Source organism: Balaenoptera ricei, chromosome 8 (genome assembly GCF_028023285.1).
Source record: "Balaenoptera ricei isolate mBalRic1 chromosome 8, mBalRic1.hap2, whole genome shotgun sequence".
Lineage (NCBI taxonomy): Eukaryota > Metazoa > Chordata > Mammalia > Artiodactyla > Balaenopteridae > Balaenoptera > Balaenoptera ricei.
This window is the reverse complement of record NC_082646.1, coordinates 57600687-57622303: the sequence shown is the minus strand read 5'-3', so window position 1 is coordinate 57622303 and position 21617 is coordinate 57600687. Positions and strand designations below refer to the sequence as shown.

The 21617-nt window shown below is 35.2% G+C and overlaps 1 protein-coding gene and 1 long non-coding RNA gene across 2 annotated transcripts in view; one reads left to right on the top strand and one right to left on the bottom strand.

The window, feature by feature from the left end:
* The window catches only part of RSF1 (remodeling and spacing factor 1), a 182132-nt gene that overhangs the window by 15189 nt on the left and 145326 nt on the right, over positions 1-21617 (bottom strand). Inside the window, exons 6-11 of the mRNA XM_059930728.1 lie at positions 18219-19984; positions 16261-16467; positions 11824-11928; positions 10497-10576; positions 5677-5731; positions 4606-4715 (exon numbers count right to left, since the gene is read on the bottom strand). Coding sequence (XP_059786711.1) covers positions 4606-4715; positions 5677-5731; positions 10497-10576; positions 11824-11928; positions 16261-16467; positions 18219-19984 — 2323 coding nt within the window. The remainder of the gene's footprint in view (positions 1-4605; positions 4716-5676; positions 5732-10496; positions 10577-11823; positions 11929-16260; positions 16468-18218; positions 19985-21617) is intronic.
* LOC132370542 (uncharacterized) overlaps positions 1-21617 on the top strand; it is a 96572-nt gene that overhangs the window by 26109 nt on the left and 48846 nt on the right. The gene's annotated exons all lie outside the window — the stretch shown is intronic.

Here is a 21617-nt window from a genome sequence, read left to right as displayed (position 1 = left end):
ATCCTTTAAAAAAAAAACAATGACTAATAGCCAAATATTTTGCCTTTTGGGTTGAGAAACTCATTACAGCTATAGATTTCCTCTCTAGGAAGATATATATACCTACACAAACATAACATTTTACATATAATTTCAGAGAATTCACAAGTTTCAGGTTAAGAACTTTTCCTCTACAACATATTTTTAAATGCAACAGTTTACTTCCAATTTTTTCATGATTATAAACAATGCTATGAAAAACATCCTTATAGATATAGCTTAGCTTTTCCTTAAGATAAATGCTGAGAAAGTAAAAATCTGTGCATCTATTCATCAGGCTAGAATAACAGATTCAGATAAAGCCAGATACAAAGTTAATGGAAAACAGGATTTCTCCCAAGGACAAGATGCAGCTGTAAAGTGCCATAACAATCTATTTCTTTGAGCCACTACTACTTTCTTACTGAGACACTCTGTTTTCTAAATTCAGAGACCATCAGAACCCTGGGACAAAGGAAATTATAGCAGTAAGAATGAAACACCCACCCCTGCCTAGAGGATCTAAGTCACTTTTAACACAAATAAGCAGCCTTGATTTACATCCCAGATTCAGAGTTTGGATAAGGGGTTGGACACAACACTCCACACTCTTATCTTCATTGTTTTCAAGTAAATAGGACCCTGTGTCTACCATGCTGTCCACATATGATACTGACCCTTTCACAGTCCTGCTTTGCTTTGAGCCTTACTCTTCATTTAAATTTCATCTAAACGCTACCCTTCCTCAGTATCTTTTCATAACTTTATCTTTTCTTTTGTTTGGTGAGACGCCCCTTGGTTCCACTATGAGATTTTGTTGGATTATAGGTTTGTTCCTGGTATTCTTGCTACAAATAAAATTGTTGGCTTAAAGGGCATACACATTGTTCTTCAAGGGTTGTAGCAATTTAAAATACAACCATGAAGTGAATTTTACCATTAAGATTTTTTTGCTAATATGGAAAAACAAAATTATTTTGTTCCTTAATTTTAATTTGAATACCCAGTAAAGCCAATATTATTTTCATGTTTACTGGTCATTTTTACTTTTTCATTTGCAAGTACTGGTTTGTGTCCTTTCCCCATTTTATTAGCCAGTACATTCATCTTTCCTTACAGATCTGTAAGAGCTTTTTATGTATTAAAGATTTTAACATCTTTGTCATATGTTGCAATTATTTCTATCCAAAGTGTATTCCCCACCCCCCTTTTTTTTGGGCCACGCCATGGCATGCGGGATCTTAGTTCCCCAACCAGGGATCAAACCAATGCCCCCTGCAGTGGAAGTGCTGAGTCTAAACCACTGGACCACCAGGGAAGTCCCCAAAGTGTATTTCCCCTTTAACCTTTGCTTATTTTTTCAAGTTTTGAGACAGGAAAACTGACATTTTTGTCCTGCTATCATTACAAATATGTGCCCATCACATCTCCAGTCAGCCTCCCTCCCAAATAAAACAAAACAAATCATGCTGTCTACTTCTAGTCTTCAAAATACATGGAAACTTAATTTTTCTTAAGGAACTGATTTCCTAACAAAAATGGCTTTTTATCCTTGACTTCAGCAATGTTAATGTCTGAAGTATGCAACAGTCTTTGCAGACACCATGTGGAAAAACTATTTCCACTATGGAAAAAACTATATACTCACTGTTATTTTAAAAACTCATAAGCCATTCCTTTTGAATTTTAACTCCTTTACAAAATTTCTTTGCAAGCAAACATTTTCTTTTGTAAATGCTTTTTGTCTGAGTCTTTCTTAATTTTATATAATCAAATATCCTTTTCACTATTGTTTCTGTGTTTGGTGTTATGCTTAAAAAGTTGCTCCTTACATAAGAATATATATCTTCCTTACCTCCTTTTGGGAACTAGGCAGGGTATAAATAAATGAATCACACAATACATATTATGCTAAAAAAACATAGTTTATATTACTGTTATATAATTTTAAGCTGAAGGGATCATCTGGGTTAGTTCACCATCATAGGTATGTCAACCAAGACCCAGGGAAATGGACTAACCACTCAAAGATACATGGCTAATTAGTGGCGTGGTGAGGGCTATAATCTGAAGTCTTCTGGCCCCCAATCCAATGCTCCTTCTAGTCAACTTTGACATCATCCTCTGTTAGGAGCTATAAGAATCCAACAAACAATTATTAAATGATAGTAGTGATGAAATTTTTTTTGGGGGGGAGGGTTTTTTTTCTGTGTTGATATATTAAGTGCTTTAGATTTTATCCTCACAACAGTCCCATTGCACCCCATGTACAAAGTAAATTCTAGGTGTATTTAGAGCTTAAATATGACGAATAAAACTTTAAAAAATTAGAGCATATGGAGGACTCTATTAAATCTCTTTAAAAAGTACTAAGAAGCAGAAGGAAAAAAGAAAAATTGAGAAGAGACATACAAATGCCCAACAAGCACATGAAAAGATGCTCAACATCACCAACCATCAAGGAAATGCAAATCAAAATCATGAGACATCACCTCACATCTGCTAGGATGGCTGCCATGAAAAAAACAAAAGCCGACAAGTGTTGGTAAAGATGTGGAGAACCCAGAAACCCTGTACACTGTTGGTGGGAATGGAAAATGGTGCAGCTGCCATGGAAAACAGCATGGCGGTTCCTCAAAAAAACAAAAACAGAACTACCATATGATCCAGCAATCCCACTTCTGGGTATATACCCAAGATGAAATGCTAATATAACAAATTTCTTCTCCCATTAAAATCCACAATTACATCAGGATTGAAAGACAATACAGTTCCCCTATGATGCTTGTTCTGATAATGTAAATTTGTTCCAACATAACTGATATATTAGGAAATAATTCAAGCATAACATGTATTTCATACTTGCTTATATGTAATTTTCCTTGTGAGAAACACTAGGTAAATGTAGAAAACTGCACCAGCCGCGTAGGAATACACAAAACAAACACGTGCACACACCTTACAAACATTTACCAGCTACCCAAGCTCATCATGTGTGTTATAAGCTATAGCCATCTGCATCTGGTATTACAACTTTCTGGCTGATTTCAAATAACCCTCCTTCAACCACTACACAATAATTTACAAATTGCAACTCTCCTCACAATCACTTCCACAGACAAGCTTCAGGTCTTTTTTCAACATAAAATGTCGTATTTATTGTAGTATTTATGTTATTTCTTAACCACTTAAGATGTGTCAAATGGTACTACCGTTGTTATCTTTTTTTTTTTTAATGTGTCACTAATGAAGTTTTTGAGTGTGTGGCCCTAACTCCATATTTCCCATAATCCCTATAGTTTCTGTGCAATTTTGCACACAATGGCAATTTTTAGGAATGCATTTGTTGTGTTTTAGTAGAACTGACTTTAACACTTGCACTTTCCATTAGTAGGTTTTGACTTCACTAGTTTTAATGATTTTATAAAAAAACGGTACTTTTTCAAAGTTTTTTTTTTTCTTAAGCAATAAGATGGACACCATTCCCATAAATATTAAGGATTTTACTCTTACTGATCCTACTGCATTTTGTTTTATTTATAACATTTTATGGAAAAACCCAAACAAACTTTTCGGCCAACCCAAAATAAAGTTTTAACAATAACAACAGAAACTACACAAGGGGAACTCTTTCATGATCACTGACAAAACTTTATAATCAGGAAACAAGCTTAAAGTTCTATAAAATCAACTCTGTTTTTCATCTGCAGTTATTCAAGTTAAAAGACTGTTTTGGTGTTGTCTAACAATGGTCTAAAATAATTAAAATATCATTTATTTATTATTTGAGTGAGACAGGGTGGTTTCGTGGAAAGAACACTAGATGAGCAAAAAATTAGAAGATAAGGTTTTAGTCTAGGTTTAGCTACTAACAGAGTGACTATGGAAAAATCTCTCTCTGATATTTCTGGTGGCAGATGGTAAACCAGACTATATTTATTGAGTCTCTCAATAGGCACTGATGGAGCACTATGCTAGCTGTAAAGAACAGAGGGATGCATAACACGGACATGGTACTTACCTTCATGTTAACGGTATAGTGCGGGAGAGCAATATTAATCAAAAAATTAAAATCACGATTGTTACAACTATAGAAGTACTTTCAAGAAGACAAACTGGTTGCTATGAGGGCATATAATAGAGGGGTTTGATTAAGAGAAGACTGTTAACAAGGTACAAAACAGGAGAGAAATTCTAGGCAGAGTAAACAGTCTACACAAAGGGACCAAAAGAAGACAGTGTGGCTTACTGAGAGAGTAAGGAAAAGCGTGCATGAGGTGGAGCTGAAAAGCGAAGGGCAGGGCAGGCTGTGCAGTGCCTGTGGGCCTTGGTAAAGGCATCGGTTCTTATCCCCAGAGCTACAGAAATTGGACAAGGTATGTTAAACAGAAGAGGATAACATGAGCAAATTACACTTGGAAAAGATGATGTTGGCTGCTCTAAAATGCTATGATTCTAAAGACGGTAAGTAAGAAATATATATACAACTTCTAATCATCACTGTCACTGTAATGGGAAAAGCATATACTTTGGGGTCAGGTTGTTTCAAAAACATTTTCCACTCCTTCATTCTCACAGATTTCATACCTATAACTTATACATTTCCGTGTTCTTGTTGACCTCCTTTCAAGCAAGTTTGCTTTGGATTTTTTAGAATCTTTTTTCTTTTCTTCATGATCTTCAGAAAAATCTGGCTCCTGGTTTAAAAATATGATAATAAGTATATAGGTTATTACTCACAACAGAACAAAGTTCCTTGGAATTAATAGCTTTCTAATGTCCATCTAGGCAGCACATGTGAAAGGTTTAAAAAAAGTGAAATGATTCCCTCAAAACTGAAGAAACATGGCAACACTAAGTACAGAGATTAAAAAGAATATTGGTGATCAAAGGATGAAAACACTTCTGTATTAAACTTACGCTTTTGTGAGTTTATAATTACCTTTTTAAAAACAATCATGATGAAGTCTATCCACCGATAATGAAACTTAACACACATAAATCAAAAGATATGCTGAATAAATCTAATGGATTTAGAAGAAGAAAGGGGCATGGTGCTCCAGAAAAATAACTAACCAAGACAGGTTATTTCAGTGTGTGATTTAATTAAGCCTGAATGAAACTGCACATGAAACTAAGAAAATTTCTTCATTTCAAATGAATATCATGTTACATATACTTTCATTCATGAGATAGCTTTCTCAATTATAAATTAGATTAATAAATGCAAAACAATGGTATCCCTTCAAAGAAACTGAACTGTAAGAACACAAATTGAAGTTTCTGATAACCCCCAAAGCAGGGAATTAAAAACCAAATCTCCCTGAACTGTTTTTTAGTCACTTTACATAAATAGCACATAAAGAAGCTAAAAACGAATTACCCAATTTAGGTTAAAAAAAAAAAAAAATAGAACATAAACTCCGTGGGGTGAGCTTTAAGCTTGGTTTGGATGTGATATTACATTTTGGGGCTATCTGCATACACATAATTTCAATCATGAGGGAAATGGGTGATTTCTTTAAGGTGCTAAATTTTCATTTTTAATAAAATAGGTATACTATATATTTAAAAACACTCATATTACATAAAGTGAGTTAAGTTTTAGAACAATTTTGGCAGTCTCCTCTTTAAAAATACTATAAACCAGAAACTTACTTGTGGAGGAATGATGTTTTCAATACTGATACCCACATACACCAAGCGTTCTTTCCTTTAAGTAAAAAACAAAAAAGCACACAGTGAGATTTGCTAAAAATGAAATTGTAATGAAAACATTACTAACACAGATAGTACTAAAATTATGATTCATGGTAACAGCAGAAGCTAGGTCACAGACATGTTAGTTATTATCCATGAAACTTATAATATTGGTATCTCTGGCAGGCACAAAACTTCCTAAAGGTATGAAAACTTAGCTTTAGAAGTGACTTATGCCAGGTAAAATAAAACCTGTAAGTGAAACAGACAAGGAAATCTGATGAAAAGAGTCATGCTTGTGACTCACTGATGAAGTGATTAGATGGAACACCAACTCTGGACAAACTGGATCTTTGTTATGCTGGAAGTTCTCAGTAATATTTTATGTGAATGATTCTAAGACCATCCACTTCTTGTTTGCAGAGAAGAAAAGCAGCAATACAGCCATATGTCTCTGCACTCTAGGATGCTTACAACAAAGATACCTTCAGAGCCAGTTAAGACTTCTCCAGAAAATGTGGATTTATGGACACTAATGACATAGAGTTTCATTTCAAAGAAATCTTTGTTGATTTTAATTCAACAGATTTTACACAACGAATTGCTATATAGAACAGAAGCTTTCTCTGGTTCTCCCAAAGTTAATTCAATTCACCAAGAACAGCTGAGCTTTTACATACATGCCAGTGTATGTTCAACTAAACAGAAATAGTAACCACTCTTCCTCCCTTTATTTGTGATGTCCCATATAGGACATTAATGATCCAGTTGTGTGGGTCCTTTAGAACATAGCCTTTACTGCCCCATAAACCCTGGGCTAACAAGAATTTTATACTCTTTTTAAGAGATGGGTTATGAAGCTATTAAATAAAAACTGGCATGTAAGAAAATAATAAAGTTATTTTAATCAGAACTTGTTTAAAAAAATTAGTACAGTTAATGAACTAAAAACTAGGAAAGGAAGAACAGTACTAGCTGAAATTAATAGGGAAGACTACGTGGATAATTCAAAACTTCAGCTCTCTGTTATTAAATATGTTTGACATGTCTCTTTACATTAACCAAGTTTATTGTGGTATCAGTTTCCTCTTTCATACCTCAAAAGCTCTATTTTCACTTGACCATTATTTCTCTTCTCAACTCAATTGAAAAAACACTTAGTCATGTTCTATGTTAGGTCTTGACTTGTGTCAGGCTTGGAAATCAAAAGGTAAATGAGACATGGTTCTTGCCCTCACAATTATTTAACAACTAACTGTAGTCCATTATGAACAGGTATAATGGAAATGAGAAAAAGGAATGGATTTTCTCTGAAGAGCTGAGAAACTCGGGAAGGCTTTAAATAGGTGGTAATATCTGAGTAAGACCTTGAAGGTAGGTATGATTTCTTATCAAGGCATTCTCTTGCTCAGTAATCTTATGAAAGTTACATCTTCCATTCTATATCACCACCTAGCTCAATGATCATATTGAGCCCAGACCTTATTATTACCAATAACCACACCCTTTTTAAAATTTCAATTTCAAGGAACCTGTTCTCTGACTTCTACTAACTCACTTTCCAGCTCACTCCCTCTGTTACACTGATCTCAACCATTCCCTGACTCCAGTGGGACCTCTATCCACTGACCCTACCCTTTTTTCACTGTCCAGCACTCCCTTTGTGTCCTTACTTTCCCCCTTACCTGGCTTAGACTCCATGGTCCATCATTACAAATACTCCTTTGCATACACTCTCAAATTCCTTGTCTCTTTCTCTCCTTCCCTCTGTTATATTACCTGGAAAATTCCAACCCTGATTAAATCCAACTCTCTGCTAGCAAAGCACTAGTAATAGTACTTTGGAAGTACACAGCTATTTGAATTCCCAATAATTTCTGGCACCAAGTCCAGGAAGGGACATTTACATATCAGCTGGATGGACTTCTGAAACATCAGATTTCACAGAGCATCACAGCTCCAGCTCTATAGACAGTTGCTGGCTAGTTACTAATTACTCACTGACACATCCTTCTTTTCCACCATACCGTAGAGCCACATATCATACACCTCATGTTGATTACATTGCCTGGCATAAAGCAGGTACTCAATAAATGTTCATTAAATGTTGACTAAAAGAACAAACAAGGGGAAAGATACTCTAGCACTATGACATAGACAGTAAGCAAGGCTCTAAGTTGTTAGGATGAATGCTAGAGAAATTATTTCACAGATTTGAAACAGGATGAATAAAAATGCTCACTTTTAAAAAGAGATGAAGTCACCTGAATTTACAGGTAATATATTATTTGCTTTAGAGACATACATATTTTGCTATTTAGAGCTCCTAATATATACATATATTAGGAGTTATAAATAATGAAAGCTTTGTTAACCAGATTTTTGGGGGAATTAACAAACAACAGTAACAGTTAACTTGCCTTGTTAGAATGGTCTCGTATAGGATTTAGTGTGTGATGTAAAGGCACAATTACAGATGTCCTCTTAAAGGATGACATTTAAGTAAAGAGGATTACCAAGGATAGAAGAAAAAGTAGATGAACTAGTAAATGGGAGACCAATAATATAAACAAATGTTGTGGCACATTTTAACATAAATTTCTAAAACTGAAAGTATTTCTTAACTGCAGCAGCATATTCTAAAGTGTGTGAGGCAAGAGTAAAATAAATGTTCACCAATCTTTCCACATATAAAACGTACAAGCATCACAGGCCTCCAAAGAATAAACGGATATAATGTAAGTATGAGACAAATTCTTAGTGGTTTACATTCTTGGCTTTTAGAGAGAATCTACTTTCTTCCAAGTCCTTAAAGGGTGAGCCTATTAGCTATCTACACTGCTAAGTCAGATCAGCTTCAGAACATGAACTCATTTCTCAGAAGGGCAGGCAGATTGCAGGAAGACCGAGTCTAATTTTTAATTATGATTTAATTTGAAGCATCTTTAGTTAGATCTTTTCCAGTGTCAAAAATTAAGACAGGAGCAGTTTGCACATCAAAATAGTCCTAATAACTGTATACAGGACTGTTAGTTCCTACATATAAAGGTATTTAGACAACCGATTAAAAAAAAAGTACTACTTTTATCTCCTAGTGAACTTCAGAGATAAACTTTGCCTTTAAACTAAGCAGCATACATTATGAGCCAGGGAGAGCTCAAGGTGAGCAGTAAAGAGGAAAAAGGATCTAGAAGCTGAACCCATTTTTAAGGTTCAACTTGGCACAGAGTAAAGCGTGTGGACTATGGAATGAGCAGACTGTCTCAATGCAAACTGAAGTTTTGAGGGGAACACTATGTGACGGAGGTAAAAGTTAAAGTAGCAGCAAATGAAGGGGCAATCAGGAGACACTGCTTAGATTTTTCTCATACCATGTACAGATGGGCATCAAGTCCTACTGATTAATCCTCTGAAAATTCTCTTCAACCTCTCTACTTTATTATCATGATGACTGCTCTAGTTCGGCCTCACTGGCTCTCATAGACTTTATTCCAACAGCCTAAACTCTAATTCCTTCTTCTTACTGTTACCAGGGCATTTTTTCTGAAATAAAAGTCTGATTATGCACATCCCTCCTTTGATGGCTCCCCCATGCCTCTAGAGAATAATTCAAATTTCCTAGCCAGTTATGCAAAGCTGTTCACAATTTGGCCTCGGTTTCCTTTATAGCTTCATCCCCCGCCACTCTTTTACTCTCACATTTACACTCTCTTTGCTTGTACTGTGCTCTTTGCCTGAAATATCCTTTCTCTGCATGTCCACCTATATAACCCCTAGTTATCTTCCAAGGACTTCCCTGATAACCCCAACTCCTAGGAGAACTAAAGTGCTCCTCCACAATGTTCTAGTATTGCTCCAAATATACCTCGATTTGTCTACTTTACTGAATCACTGGTTCATACATCTGCGTCCTCTGGTAGAAGGTGAACTCCAGGTAAGCAAGAGCTTTGTCTTATTCATCTTTTCTCTTCAGTTTGGAACACAGTAGGAATGAATGAATGTTTAGCAATAGACTAATCAACAAAGGTACATATAAACATAAATAAATACAAACTTACTGTCTTGATTTTGAGCCCCCTTTAAAGATTAAGCTCAACTCCAATCTTACCTCCTCCAAGAAGCCTTCTTCAACTGCTTTAGACCACACTGCAGTGGCATATTGAAAAGGGAGGCATTGCTTACAGTCAGTAGGACACAGTTCAGTTCAGCATTTAAATGCTCTTTATTTCACCAGTGTTAATTCTGCCCACCCAAAGAGACGACATGGGTAACTAAACTGTAGACCAGTTCTTACAGTTTTCTTGTACTCCCTACATACTTAGCTACATATCCTCCACAATACTTGGGCCAATACTTATTCAGAGTAGGTTCTGATAAATATTTTAGATCAGGGATTGGCAAACTTTTCCTGTAAAAGGACAGATAATAAATTAGGTTTGGGTAATAAGGTCCCTGTTGCAACTACTCAACTCCGCTGCTGTAGTGCAAAAGCAGTCACAGGCAACATATAAACCAATGAGCATGGCTATGTTCCAATAAAACTTTATTTATGGACAATGAAATCAGAATATACAATTTTCATGTGCCATGACATATGATTTTTGTTTTGATTTTTTTCTAATCATTTAAAAAAGAAAAAACCATTCTTAGCCGGGCCATATTTGGCCCACAGGTCAGAGTTTGCCAAACCCTGCTTTAGACAGACACATTAGTCTATACTGGAAGACAATTCTGAGGTCAAATTCCCAAGTAAAACATTAACACATGTATCACAATACCTGCGTTCAGCACGCTCCTTCTTCTTTAAGGCAACATCCAAATCCTGCAATTGTTCCTCTAATTTTTCACACAGTAGTTTCTGAAAAAATAAAACAGATGAGTGTCATTTTACACACCTTTCCACAATCATTTATATCTTGCCTATTAGCTATAGATACCATGCTATGAGAGCTGGTAAGGGGCCATGCAGTGAACACTGAAACGTTCCTTGTATTTAATTAAATAAAGACATGCCGCTTCAGTTCATCCACTGAACTGAAGATGAGCAGGGTATCTTTAAACTAACACACATGTTAAAGAAACTTATAGCTTTGCCAAGAAACATGTTCAATGCTTATCTTGCTGGCAGTAATCAATGTTTAAAATAGCATTTGGTTCACTGTATATACATGACAGTGATTAAAAAATTTTTTTAAATCCTAAGACATTTTTAAGGAAGAAGGTTTATGTACAATAAAATACAATGGTGCCAATCACTATTTTTTAAAAAGAGAATGGAAAAAAATTTACAAAACCATGCCACATGGTTACTGGGTCAAAACAGAGCTGAAGAATGTAATTGCTAAAATGACGCTAAGCCAAAAAAATTCCACTTTACTAAGAAATGCAATAAAGGCCATCTTTTTTTTTTTTTGGCTGTGCTGTGCGGCTTGCGGCATCTTAGTTCCCCAACCAGGGATCGAACCCATGCTCCCTGCAGTGGAAGTGCGGAGTCCTAACCACTGGACCGCCAAGGGAAGTCCCAAGGCCATCATTTTTAAAGTAAAATGAGACTGGGCTTGTGAGAGAAAGGACCTCTTGGATGCAAAAAAATATCCTGCTCTTCAGTTTTAAAAGAAATCCACCTGAATCGAGATACGAGAGAAACAGAATCCATGTTTCTATTCAAAGTACCATTATAATGGTGCATAATTCATAATATCACCTATAAAACTGACAAAAAGAAGGTAGGCAGAAATGAAAAAGAGAATGAAACAAAGGGATAAACAAAAGGAAGAAACTTATTTCTTCCCTTGTATATTATCTTAATTTGGGGGGTTTTTGTGCCTTTAACGAATGTGAGAAAAAATAAACCAGAGATTATAATTTTACAATACCCAGAGGTCTTCTAAGAATTGCTTTGGAAAAAAAATAAAGGGAAGACCTAAAAGATACTAATAAAAAGTAGTTTTTATCAATAGTCTCTTAATTTCACAGAAATTTAAACAAGAGATGAACAATATCTACAAATTGAAGATTAAAATGTTTAGTGGCTGTCAAGAAATATTATTAATTTAAATATAAAATCAAAGACTGGAAAAACAGAACTGTGCTGGGTCATCATACATGTTGGCAAGGGGGGCAGAACCATTCTCCATCTGGGATGATCATGAGAGGAGGGCGAAGGCAGGCAGTGTGGTATCCACTGTCACAAGAGTCGCACAGGAGAATCTGAAAAAAACCACAGATTAATTGTCAACCTAACTCTATGACTAATATTCAATGACTCAAGTTAAAATAAGGACATTTCTATATTTCTTAGCATAAAACTAAGTAATATACTATACTATACTCTTTATCTGCATAAAGCATAATAATAAAAAAGCTCTGATAATTAGGAACCTAACATGTCTTTTTTTTTTTTTTGGGCCTCACTGCACAGCTTGTGGGATCTTAGTTCCCTGACCAGGGATTGAACCTGAGCCCTTGGCAGTGAGAGTGCGGAGTCCTAACCACTGGACCGCCAGGAAACTCCCCTCTAAGATATAATTAAAAAAAAAATTTAAGAACCAAAAAAAATAAAATGTTAAGCTAACAAATTAAGTGAAAAATAACAAGTCTTTTCTGAACTAGAGTTACAATCCTTTTTTTGTATGCCATGAGGAATATGACAACACATTCTTTATAATAGAGTTTTATAGCTGAAGTACCATAAACTCCCCTACCACACAAAGGACTTTTAAAATACAAATAATTTCCACTGTAAATAGCATTTCAATTACCTATCTGTAAGAAACACTCATGGCTCCTTTTATCATGTAAATTCAAACATGAGAGGAATCGAACTACACTAAGGACAATCATGTTCAAATAAAAAAGCTACGAATAATTAATCTTAAGTTGATTATTTTTTGCTATTCGAGTTTCAGATGACCAGTTCTCTAAAACTTAAAATGGTACACACTCATGAATTAAACTTAAAAAAATCCTTTATTTTAAAATAATTTTCGATTTATGGAAGAGTTGCCAAGATAGGACACTAACGTTAATATCTTACATAACCATGGTACATTTACCAAAACTTAAGAAATTAACATCAGTATAAAACTATTAACTAAACAACAGACATTATTCAGACTTCACCAGTTTTTCCACTATTGTCCTTTTTTTGATTCTAGGATCCAATCCAGGATATTATACTGCATTTCATCATCTCTTCTTAATTTCCTCTGATCTGTAACAGTTTCTTGGTCTTTCTTTGTTTTCCATGACTTTGACAGTTTTGAGTACTAGTCAGATATTATGCAGACTGCCCTCAGTTTGGGTTTGTCTGATGTCTTCTCATGATTAGACTGAAGTTATGGGTTTTTGAGAATACCATAGAGGTGAAATGCCCTGCTCACTACATCATATCTGGGGGTACATGATAGCAATATGACTTATTACTGGTGACATTAACTTTGATCACTTGGTTATAGTAGTGTCTGTTGTTTTTCATTACTGTAAAGTTACTTTTCACTTTCTATACTCTATTCTCATTAAAATTGATAACTCCAGCCCATACTCAAGGGGAAGGGAATTAAGCTCCACTTTCTGAAGAGAGGAGTATCAAAGAATTTGTAGAGATAAGTTAAAATCACCACAGTAATTAATAAATATTTGGGGGGAAGATATGTTGAAGTTATGCTATACCCTGTTTTTCCTTACAGTTTCACCCACTAGTTTTAGGACTCATCAGTGGATCTTGCTGCAATAATTATTACTGGGAATTCCCTGGTGGTCCAGTGGTTACGACTCTGTGCTTCCACTGCTTGGGACCTGGGTTCGATCCCTGGTCTGGGAACTAAGATCCCACAAGCAAAACAAAACAAAACAAAACAATTATTACTACAGTGTTCTAATGGTGATTTTCTGTTTTCCTCATGCCCTCAACATTTGCTATTTGGAATTCTTCTATAAAAAAAAAAAAAAAGTCCCTCCCCCATTACCCCATTTTTTTGTTTATTCAATTATTTATTTGTATCAGAATGAACTAATGAATATTATTTTATTCTTTGGGTTGTAATCTAAAACAATTATTTAATTTATTGTTCAAATTGTTCTAGCCATTGATATACTAGGAGTTTTCAGGTTGGCCCCTGTGTCCTTAGGACTCATTTGCATGCTTTTATTTTTTTTTAAAGCACTTCCTTACTTTCTGGTAATACAGGATACTCTAGGCACATCTTATATTTTCCTTGCCCAAGCCTTAGAATCAGCCATTTTCCCCAGAAACACTGGTTCTTTTATTGGAGAATGGTATTTAGAAATCGAGATCTGGGTGCTGAGTGCTCACTGCTCCTGGGTCTCCCTGATTCTAAGTTCTCACAGAGGACAGAGCTAGGAAATACATATATGTATAGCACCCCATGTATATACATATATCTATATTAAAATAAGCATGAGTTCATACTAATAACTCACCATCTAATCCAGCACCACAGGGTTCATTCTAGCCTTCAGCCTTATTTCTAACTTCTTTAACAGTGAGAAAGCTGGCTCCCATTATCTACACTTCATTTATTTGTATATAGTTATATATAGTTTCTGAATTGCTAACATGTACCATGGGGAGGGTTTAGAGTGGGGAACAGAATGTGCACACATTTTAAAAGTGAAAAACTCCCTTCTCCATTTGCTACCAATAGCCAGAATTCAATTTAAGTTATATTAACATTATACTTCAGTTATGTGATTGATTGCTTACATAGGCATATGTGGACTAACCTGGGCACCTGATTCGATTTATCACATCATTTCTATCTTAAAACATAATCTAAATTTCAAATAACAAAATTAAAAATAAACTTTTAGAATTCAGTTTATTTCTAAAATGATGATTGTCTCTATTCTTCAAGAAAGGTAAAAACCCATTAAAATAAATACTACTACGTGAGATTTCCAAGCTTCAGGCAATGATCCCACTTATTTTCACTAAAGCATCTGAAAAACCCGATAGAGTTCTATACTCATCTATGAATTTATTGCTTTTCTGCTGTAAGCTCAAAGAGAACAAGGACCACATCTAATTCAGCATCATTTCCCTACCACTTAACACACAACAGCTGCCTAACATTTTTATTTGAGGATTATGCTTAAATATCTAGCATAAGAAATCCACCATATTTGGGATCTTCAGTTTCCAATGTCATTCTCTTTGCCACAATAACCAGCAATGGGATTTTCAGAGCAGTTATTAAGATAACCAAATAAAAATCCTATGTGTGTTCCAAGAAGGGTGCAACTTTCTCCATCTCCTGGATGTCATTTCTGCTCACCTCATTTTACTTTTCATTTCTTCACACCCCTTTGTCATTGACGTCTATTGCTGCCTCAGTCAAAATGCATTCTCTCAGTATAAAAAAATATTAGGAAATGGTAGGGAAAGAACACAAATATTGATTTTTGCTTGATTTAGGGGGCAGAAAAGACCACTATGTCAATCTTCTCTTTGCCTTTCTCCACACAAAAGTCTTGACCTAACTTTTATAGTTTGATGATCATAAAAACGCTTAGAAGGGTCTTCTCAGTGTAATTTTGACAACTGTTCTTCTCAGAGCTAAAGTTATTCTCTGGGTCTAAGTTATATCTTTTACTTGAACCCTCTGAAACTACTGGGATTTGATAAACTTCACTGATTTGGTTTCCAGATATAATTTTCACATTTAGGAAGAAAACTGCAAGTAAACCACAAACAGCTTTACCCCGGCACACAACAGATATCAGGAACTGTGCTTGGCAACTTTACATAACTTATTTCTGCTCCCATACAACTCAACCTATGTGGAAGTTTCTTTCTTTATGTCTCTTTCTACTTAATAGGTGGAGCTCGCTTTTAAAGTCAAATCTATTCCAAAGAACAGAACGGTTGCATAGAATTGAGCATAACAAGAGTGTTTCCTCAATAGGTTCTTTAGAAAGCACTTATGAACTGCAAAAATACATATATAGGTTAGGAACTGGTTTTCCTGATTTAGGCAATCTTTGAAGAACTTACTTCCTAAATAAGAAAGTCCCATGTAAATCTGTCACTATTTTTCTGAATATATCTGGTCTATAATTATCCTCTTAAATTTTTTGTTTTTACAACTGTCCACTTTCTAAAGTTTAAAGCCCTACTAGGTTACTACTTGACTTACATGTTTTTACAGAAAGGCAACAGGCCCTTTAGGTCTTACTTATTTAAAGCTGCCACTTCAGAAATATCATTATAAAGTAACTTAAAGGAAAAGAAGAAAACTTTAAAGGAAAAAAACAGAATAGAAATATTTGAATAAACTAATTGATCTGTGAGAAGAGATTATAGGAGTGCATGCTTAAGTAGAGGAAATATCAATATAAAGCCAGGTAAGAATGAAAGCAAGATCCTAATCCTCCCTACAGTTGGGTTATTATCTGCGAAACAGAAATAAAGGCTATTTTGCACACATAAAACTGAAATCATGATCAAACCCAGAAGTTAGGCTGCTTCACACCACAGCATGCCAATAATTTGAATACTGTCCATTTAGATCAGGTACATACTAGTTCAGGATGGTTTGGAAGGCCACATTTTTTGCATGGTTCATCATCATCTGCTAGGATGGCGTCTTCACTTTCCTTTTCTTCCTCCTCTTCCGAAGCTGCAGATGATTTTTCACTGTCAGACCCTTCACTTTCATCATTGCTGGAATATTTCCACCTGCCACGTGTTCGAGAACCAGTCCATCGAACTTTGCCTTTGGGTTTTACCTTGTATAAAATAAAACATTAGGATAATCTGATGTAATAAGAATGTTAAAAAAACAGTTCTGATTACATATGCATTGTAGAATATTTAGTGAATATACAAAGAAGAAAAGAAAAATTATTGTAGCTTCATCCACAGATATACCTACTATTAAATTTTGGTATATATTTCCATTAATTTTTTCTACTTTTTGGAAGGGAGAATTATAATGAACATTCTGTCTTATAACTATTTTCCCTAGTTATAAAATAGTCTCCTAACATCATGTGTGTGTGTATATATATGTATAAGCCATCACATAGCTGTATTTATCTAATCCACTACTAGACAGACATTTAGGTAGTTTTCCATTTTTCACTTTCATAAACAATGTATCCTTGCAAATACAAACTTTTACACACACTTCTGTGGTTAGGATAAATTCCTTGAAGAGGATTCTGGGTCAAAGGTCATGCGCTTTTCAAAGGCTCTATAATAGAGCGCTGACTATATTCTCACATATTGTTACATAAAAAATTTAATTCCCGTATTAGTGATGAATTTAAAAAATTTAATGGGTCAAAAATACATACAAAAATCCTGACAAACTTAAAAAATATTATTCAGAGAATAACTTTATAATGTTGGGAACTGCTTTTTATTGGCTGGCTTCACAATATTTTAAGTCATATTTCTGTTCACTCCTACAGTGTAAGTCCCCACCAGAGACCAAAATAATTCTAACAACAGAAGGGGAAATTTTTTTTAAGTAAAAATTCTAAAATTTAGTATTTCAGAGAACAAAGGATCACTTGCAATTAAGAACAATCTGACCACTTAAATATATCAAAAACAAAAGTAGCACTTTTAATTACAACAAACTCCCATAGGCTAGCCAAAGACTTGTACTAGATTTTGCTTAAAATAAGAGGGTCATAGAAAAAAAAAATTCTGGCTCTATGACTAATGATTAAAATGGGGACACAGAGGCACTCTCAAACACTGGCAATGAGAGGGTACATTAACTGGGCCTTTTTTGGAGGGCAATATAGAGAAAGCTATCAAAACTTAAAACACATATGCCCCTTGACCCAGCAATTCCAATTCTAGGGGTCTATTCTAAAGAAATACTCACTCATGTCCAAAAGGATCTTCAGTGCAGCACTGCCTGTAATAGTGAAAAATTGGAAACGACCTAAATGTCAATCAAGCAGGGAGTGGTTAAATAAACTGAGGTACACCCACACTATGGAATACTACGTGGCCACCAATAACCAAAAAGTACACTATATCTACTGATATGTAAAGAGTTCAGACACACACTGTTAAGTGAAAAGCTCACAGAAAAATAATTTGATTCGATCTATTTTTTAAAAGAATGGGAAGTATTTACGAACATGGACATGAATATATGGAAAAAGGACTGCAAAGAGATGTAGCCCAAACTGTTAATAGTGTTTCTAAGGAATTTTCATTTTTCAATCATACAGGTTAGGTATTACTTGGATAGTTTACAATACAGAGAATATATTTCTATATTGCCTACAACAGAGAAAAAGTTTAAAAGATGACAGGATTATACAGTCTGAAATTTAATGTCTGGAGATAACTACTAAGAAAAAACATCTCAGATATAGGAAGAGAGGCTTTTTTGTGGTTGTTGTTGTTTTAGTTATCTTTGAATGAGCTGATTTAGCCAAAAGCAAACAGGTACAAACACTCAGAGCCAAGTATTTCTAAGAAAAATTAAAACTCAGAGTAGAAGAAATTTTACCTTGGTTACTTTAGAATTTGTATCCTTCTCTGTTTTTTTCAAACTTTCTTTTTTCTCAGTTTTTTGCAAAGCTGCTGACTCTTCTTCTACTTCATCTTCTCCTTCCCCTCTTTTTTTATCAGCTTTCTGATCTCTGATTTCAGCTACTTTTGCTGTGGGTCTAGATATTCTTGGAGACCTCCTTAAAGTACGACCCACATTTGTTTTCTCTTCTTCCTTTTCTGTCTTCTCTTGCTTGGTTTCTGGCTCTAGAATTTTGGGAGGAGAATCTGGCTTCTTCTTCCTACTGGATATCCTAATTGTTAATTTGATGCCCTCTTTCTGCCTTTCAGAGGTTATTTCTGTGTTTTCTGAGGCAGTGGTTTCTTCTTCAGGAATCAACTTATATTTAAATTTGCTTTTTTGCATAGAACCCTTTGTCTCAGAAGGATCACCTGTGCCAGAGGTCTGGGCATTGTCCAGATCATCCACTTCTACCTTTGTGGATTCAGAATCCACTTTTAAAATTTCTGGGTCTATTTTCTCCAAGGACTGACCTTCAGTGGAACTGGTATTCTGACACTCTACCACTTCTTTTTCTGAGGCTAGTTTCTCACAGTGGACAGTCACGTTAGATGATGGAGAAGTTTCAGCTGTCTCGGGAGACCCTGCGTTTACTGATTCTACAGTACTCTTTGGAACCTCCTCTGGTATTGGACTCAATCTTTGTGTGTCTTTATCAAGAAAAGTCTTTTTGGACTTCTCTAACTTTTCAAGACATTCTAGGACTGGTGTGCGCTTATCCTTCTTACTTTTGGGAGACCTCTCTTCAACTCTCATGCTACAGGATTCAGCAGTAGATAAAGCAGATTTTAAAGAGAGATCCTTTGCTATTTCAGAAGTCTCAAGAGAGGTTTCCATTTCTGGAGGACCAGTTTCCTCTATGTGCCCTTTGTGACTCTGTGTCTCTAAGGCTGATATTGAACTATCTGCATCTTTCCCTAAAGTGACCACTTCTTTCTCAAGATCACCTATTTTCATACTCGTTATGACAGAATTTAAAGACTCTGCTCCATTTCCCTCCATGATGACACTTCTGTCCTTAGAGGGGCTACAGCTGTCTTCCTTTGTATCATAAAACTTCATCTCCATCTGTTCTGTCTTAAAATTTGGAGTTACCCTTTCATCACTAACTTCTCCATTTACCAGCTGTTTCCCTTCATGACCAAAAGTAGTGATTGTAGAGATCCTTTTACAAGTCTCTTCCTCTTGTTTTATTTCATCTTTCAAAAACTCTTTTGTTGGAGTAACTGATTTACACAAAGGTCCTTTGATTGGACTGTCAAAATCATCACTCAGTTTAATTTCTCGTTTTTTTAGTGGTATCTTGGCCTGCTGGTCATTTTTAAGTTTCTCGGTTTCTTCAGTAGACTTCTCAGTGATTTCTTGAGAAGATTTAACATTGCCAGCAAAATCTAGCCTCTCAGGCTCTAGCTTCTCCATGCTACCTTTGATATCTCTAGGATCTGCTCTACATTCCTTCACTTCGACTTTTATGGGTTTGACATTTTCCTTGAAGGAATCACTTTCTTCTTTGATAATCTTTTTTTCTTCACTTTCTGGCAAAGGTTTTTCTAGCTTCACTATGACTGGCAGTTTTACAAGTTCCTTTTCATCTTCTTTTTCTATTTTCACAGTAGTCTCTTCTAGAGCATTGGGTGTAGAACAGTTTTCTGAATCTATTGGCTGCTCTTCACTTTTCATCTTTTCACTTTCCTTCTGTTCCTCTAAAAATCAGAAAACGTTCACATGAATCTAAGCATTCAAGATTATAAAATATATAAGGCATAACATAAAATATATTTCCATTTGAAGTTTCTCTCTTAAAAGAGGTGGCTTCTGTCACTGGACATCTGACAATAAAAAATAAAATCGGACAGTAAAGAAAATTACCAAACTCTGAAGTACAACTTTTAGATATTAAAAAAACTATTGTTTAGAAAGACTCAGGTTTCTGCTTTATACTTTTAGCTTCAATGTTCTCAATGAAATATAAATATTTATACAGCTCAAATAATTTATTCAAGCTCCAGTGATGGCTCAAAAATATGAAACTAAGAATATATCATAAAACATTTCCAAAAGACCATATTTGTTTTAAAACCTGACAACTGTTCTTCTTTGCAAGTCACTGAGCACTTCATTTCACTGAGGTAACATGAGCAAGGCAGTGGGAAAATGTTTTATGTTTTATTCAGGTAATAAAAGTAACAATTCTGTATAGAAAATGAAAAACAGAGAAACAAAAAACATGCCCATAATCCAAATACCCAGAGGCAATCACTATTAATATTTTATTTTAGGTTACTTCCTTCTAGTCTTATATATTTTTGAGAATGTTGGGATCATGCTGCTCCATTTTTCTCACTGAAACATTAGCATTTTCTTATGATATTAAATGATATTAAATGCCTTTACAGAAATTGGACTTAAATATGTAACATCCCTCAATATGGTTATATTACAATTTACTTTATCAAATGCCATTACTGAACATTTCAGAAGTTAGTATTTTATAAGGAAACTATTTGTGTTTATCTATCAACTCCTCTTTTTACCTTATCGGCTATATATTTCCAACTTTCATGGAGTACCTAATAGTGCAAATTTAAATATAACAAAAGTATGGGGCTTCCCTGGTGACGCAGTGGTTAAGAATCTGCCTGCCAATGCAGGGGACACGGGTTCGAGCCTTGGTCCGGGAAGATCCTACATGCCGTGGAGCAACTAAGCCCGTGCGCCACAACTACTGAGCCTGCGCTCTAGAGCCCGCGTGCCACAACTACTGAGCCTGCGCTCTAGAGCCCGCGTGCCACAACTACTGAAGCCAGCGCGCCTAGAGCCCAAGCTCCGCAACAAGAGAAGCCATTGCAACGAGAAGCCCACACACCGCAACGAAGAGTAGCTCCCGTGCACCACAACTAAAAGAAAGCCCGCGCTCAGCAACGAGGACCCAACGCAGCCAAAAATAAAATAAATAAATAAATTTATTAAAAATAAATAAATAAAACAAGAGTCATATTTAGTAAATATCATAATCTTTGAATGGAATTACAGAGAATGCATATATGCTTTAAACTTGTGCTCAGGGAATCTGAGCAGTGTTTTCAGAATTCTTTAACTACTAATTTTACCTAAATTTTCCTCACCCTATCCTTGCAACTGAAAAACCTCAATTCTAAATGAAGTTTTAGCAAGATAGGAATTAAAAACTTTTTTCTGAACAGATTCTTGCCAAGTTGATACACCAGACAGAGTTTCAACGTTTTCGTGGGAATAAAATATAATAGACAGAAGTGAGATGAAGTAGGACATATTCATTAAAGTGAGAATTCAACATTTCTTTTAAAAAGTTAAGTA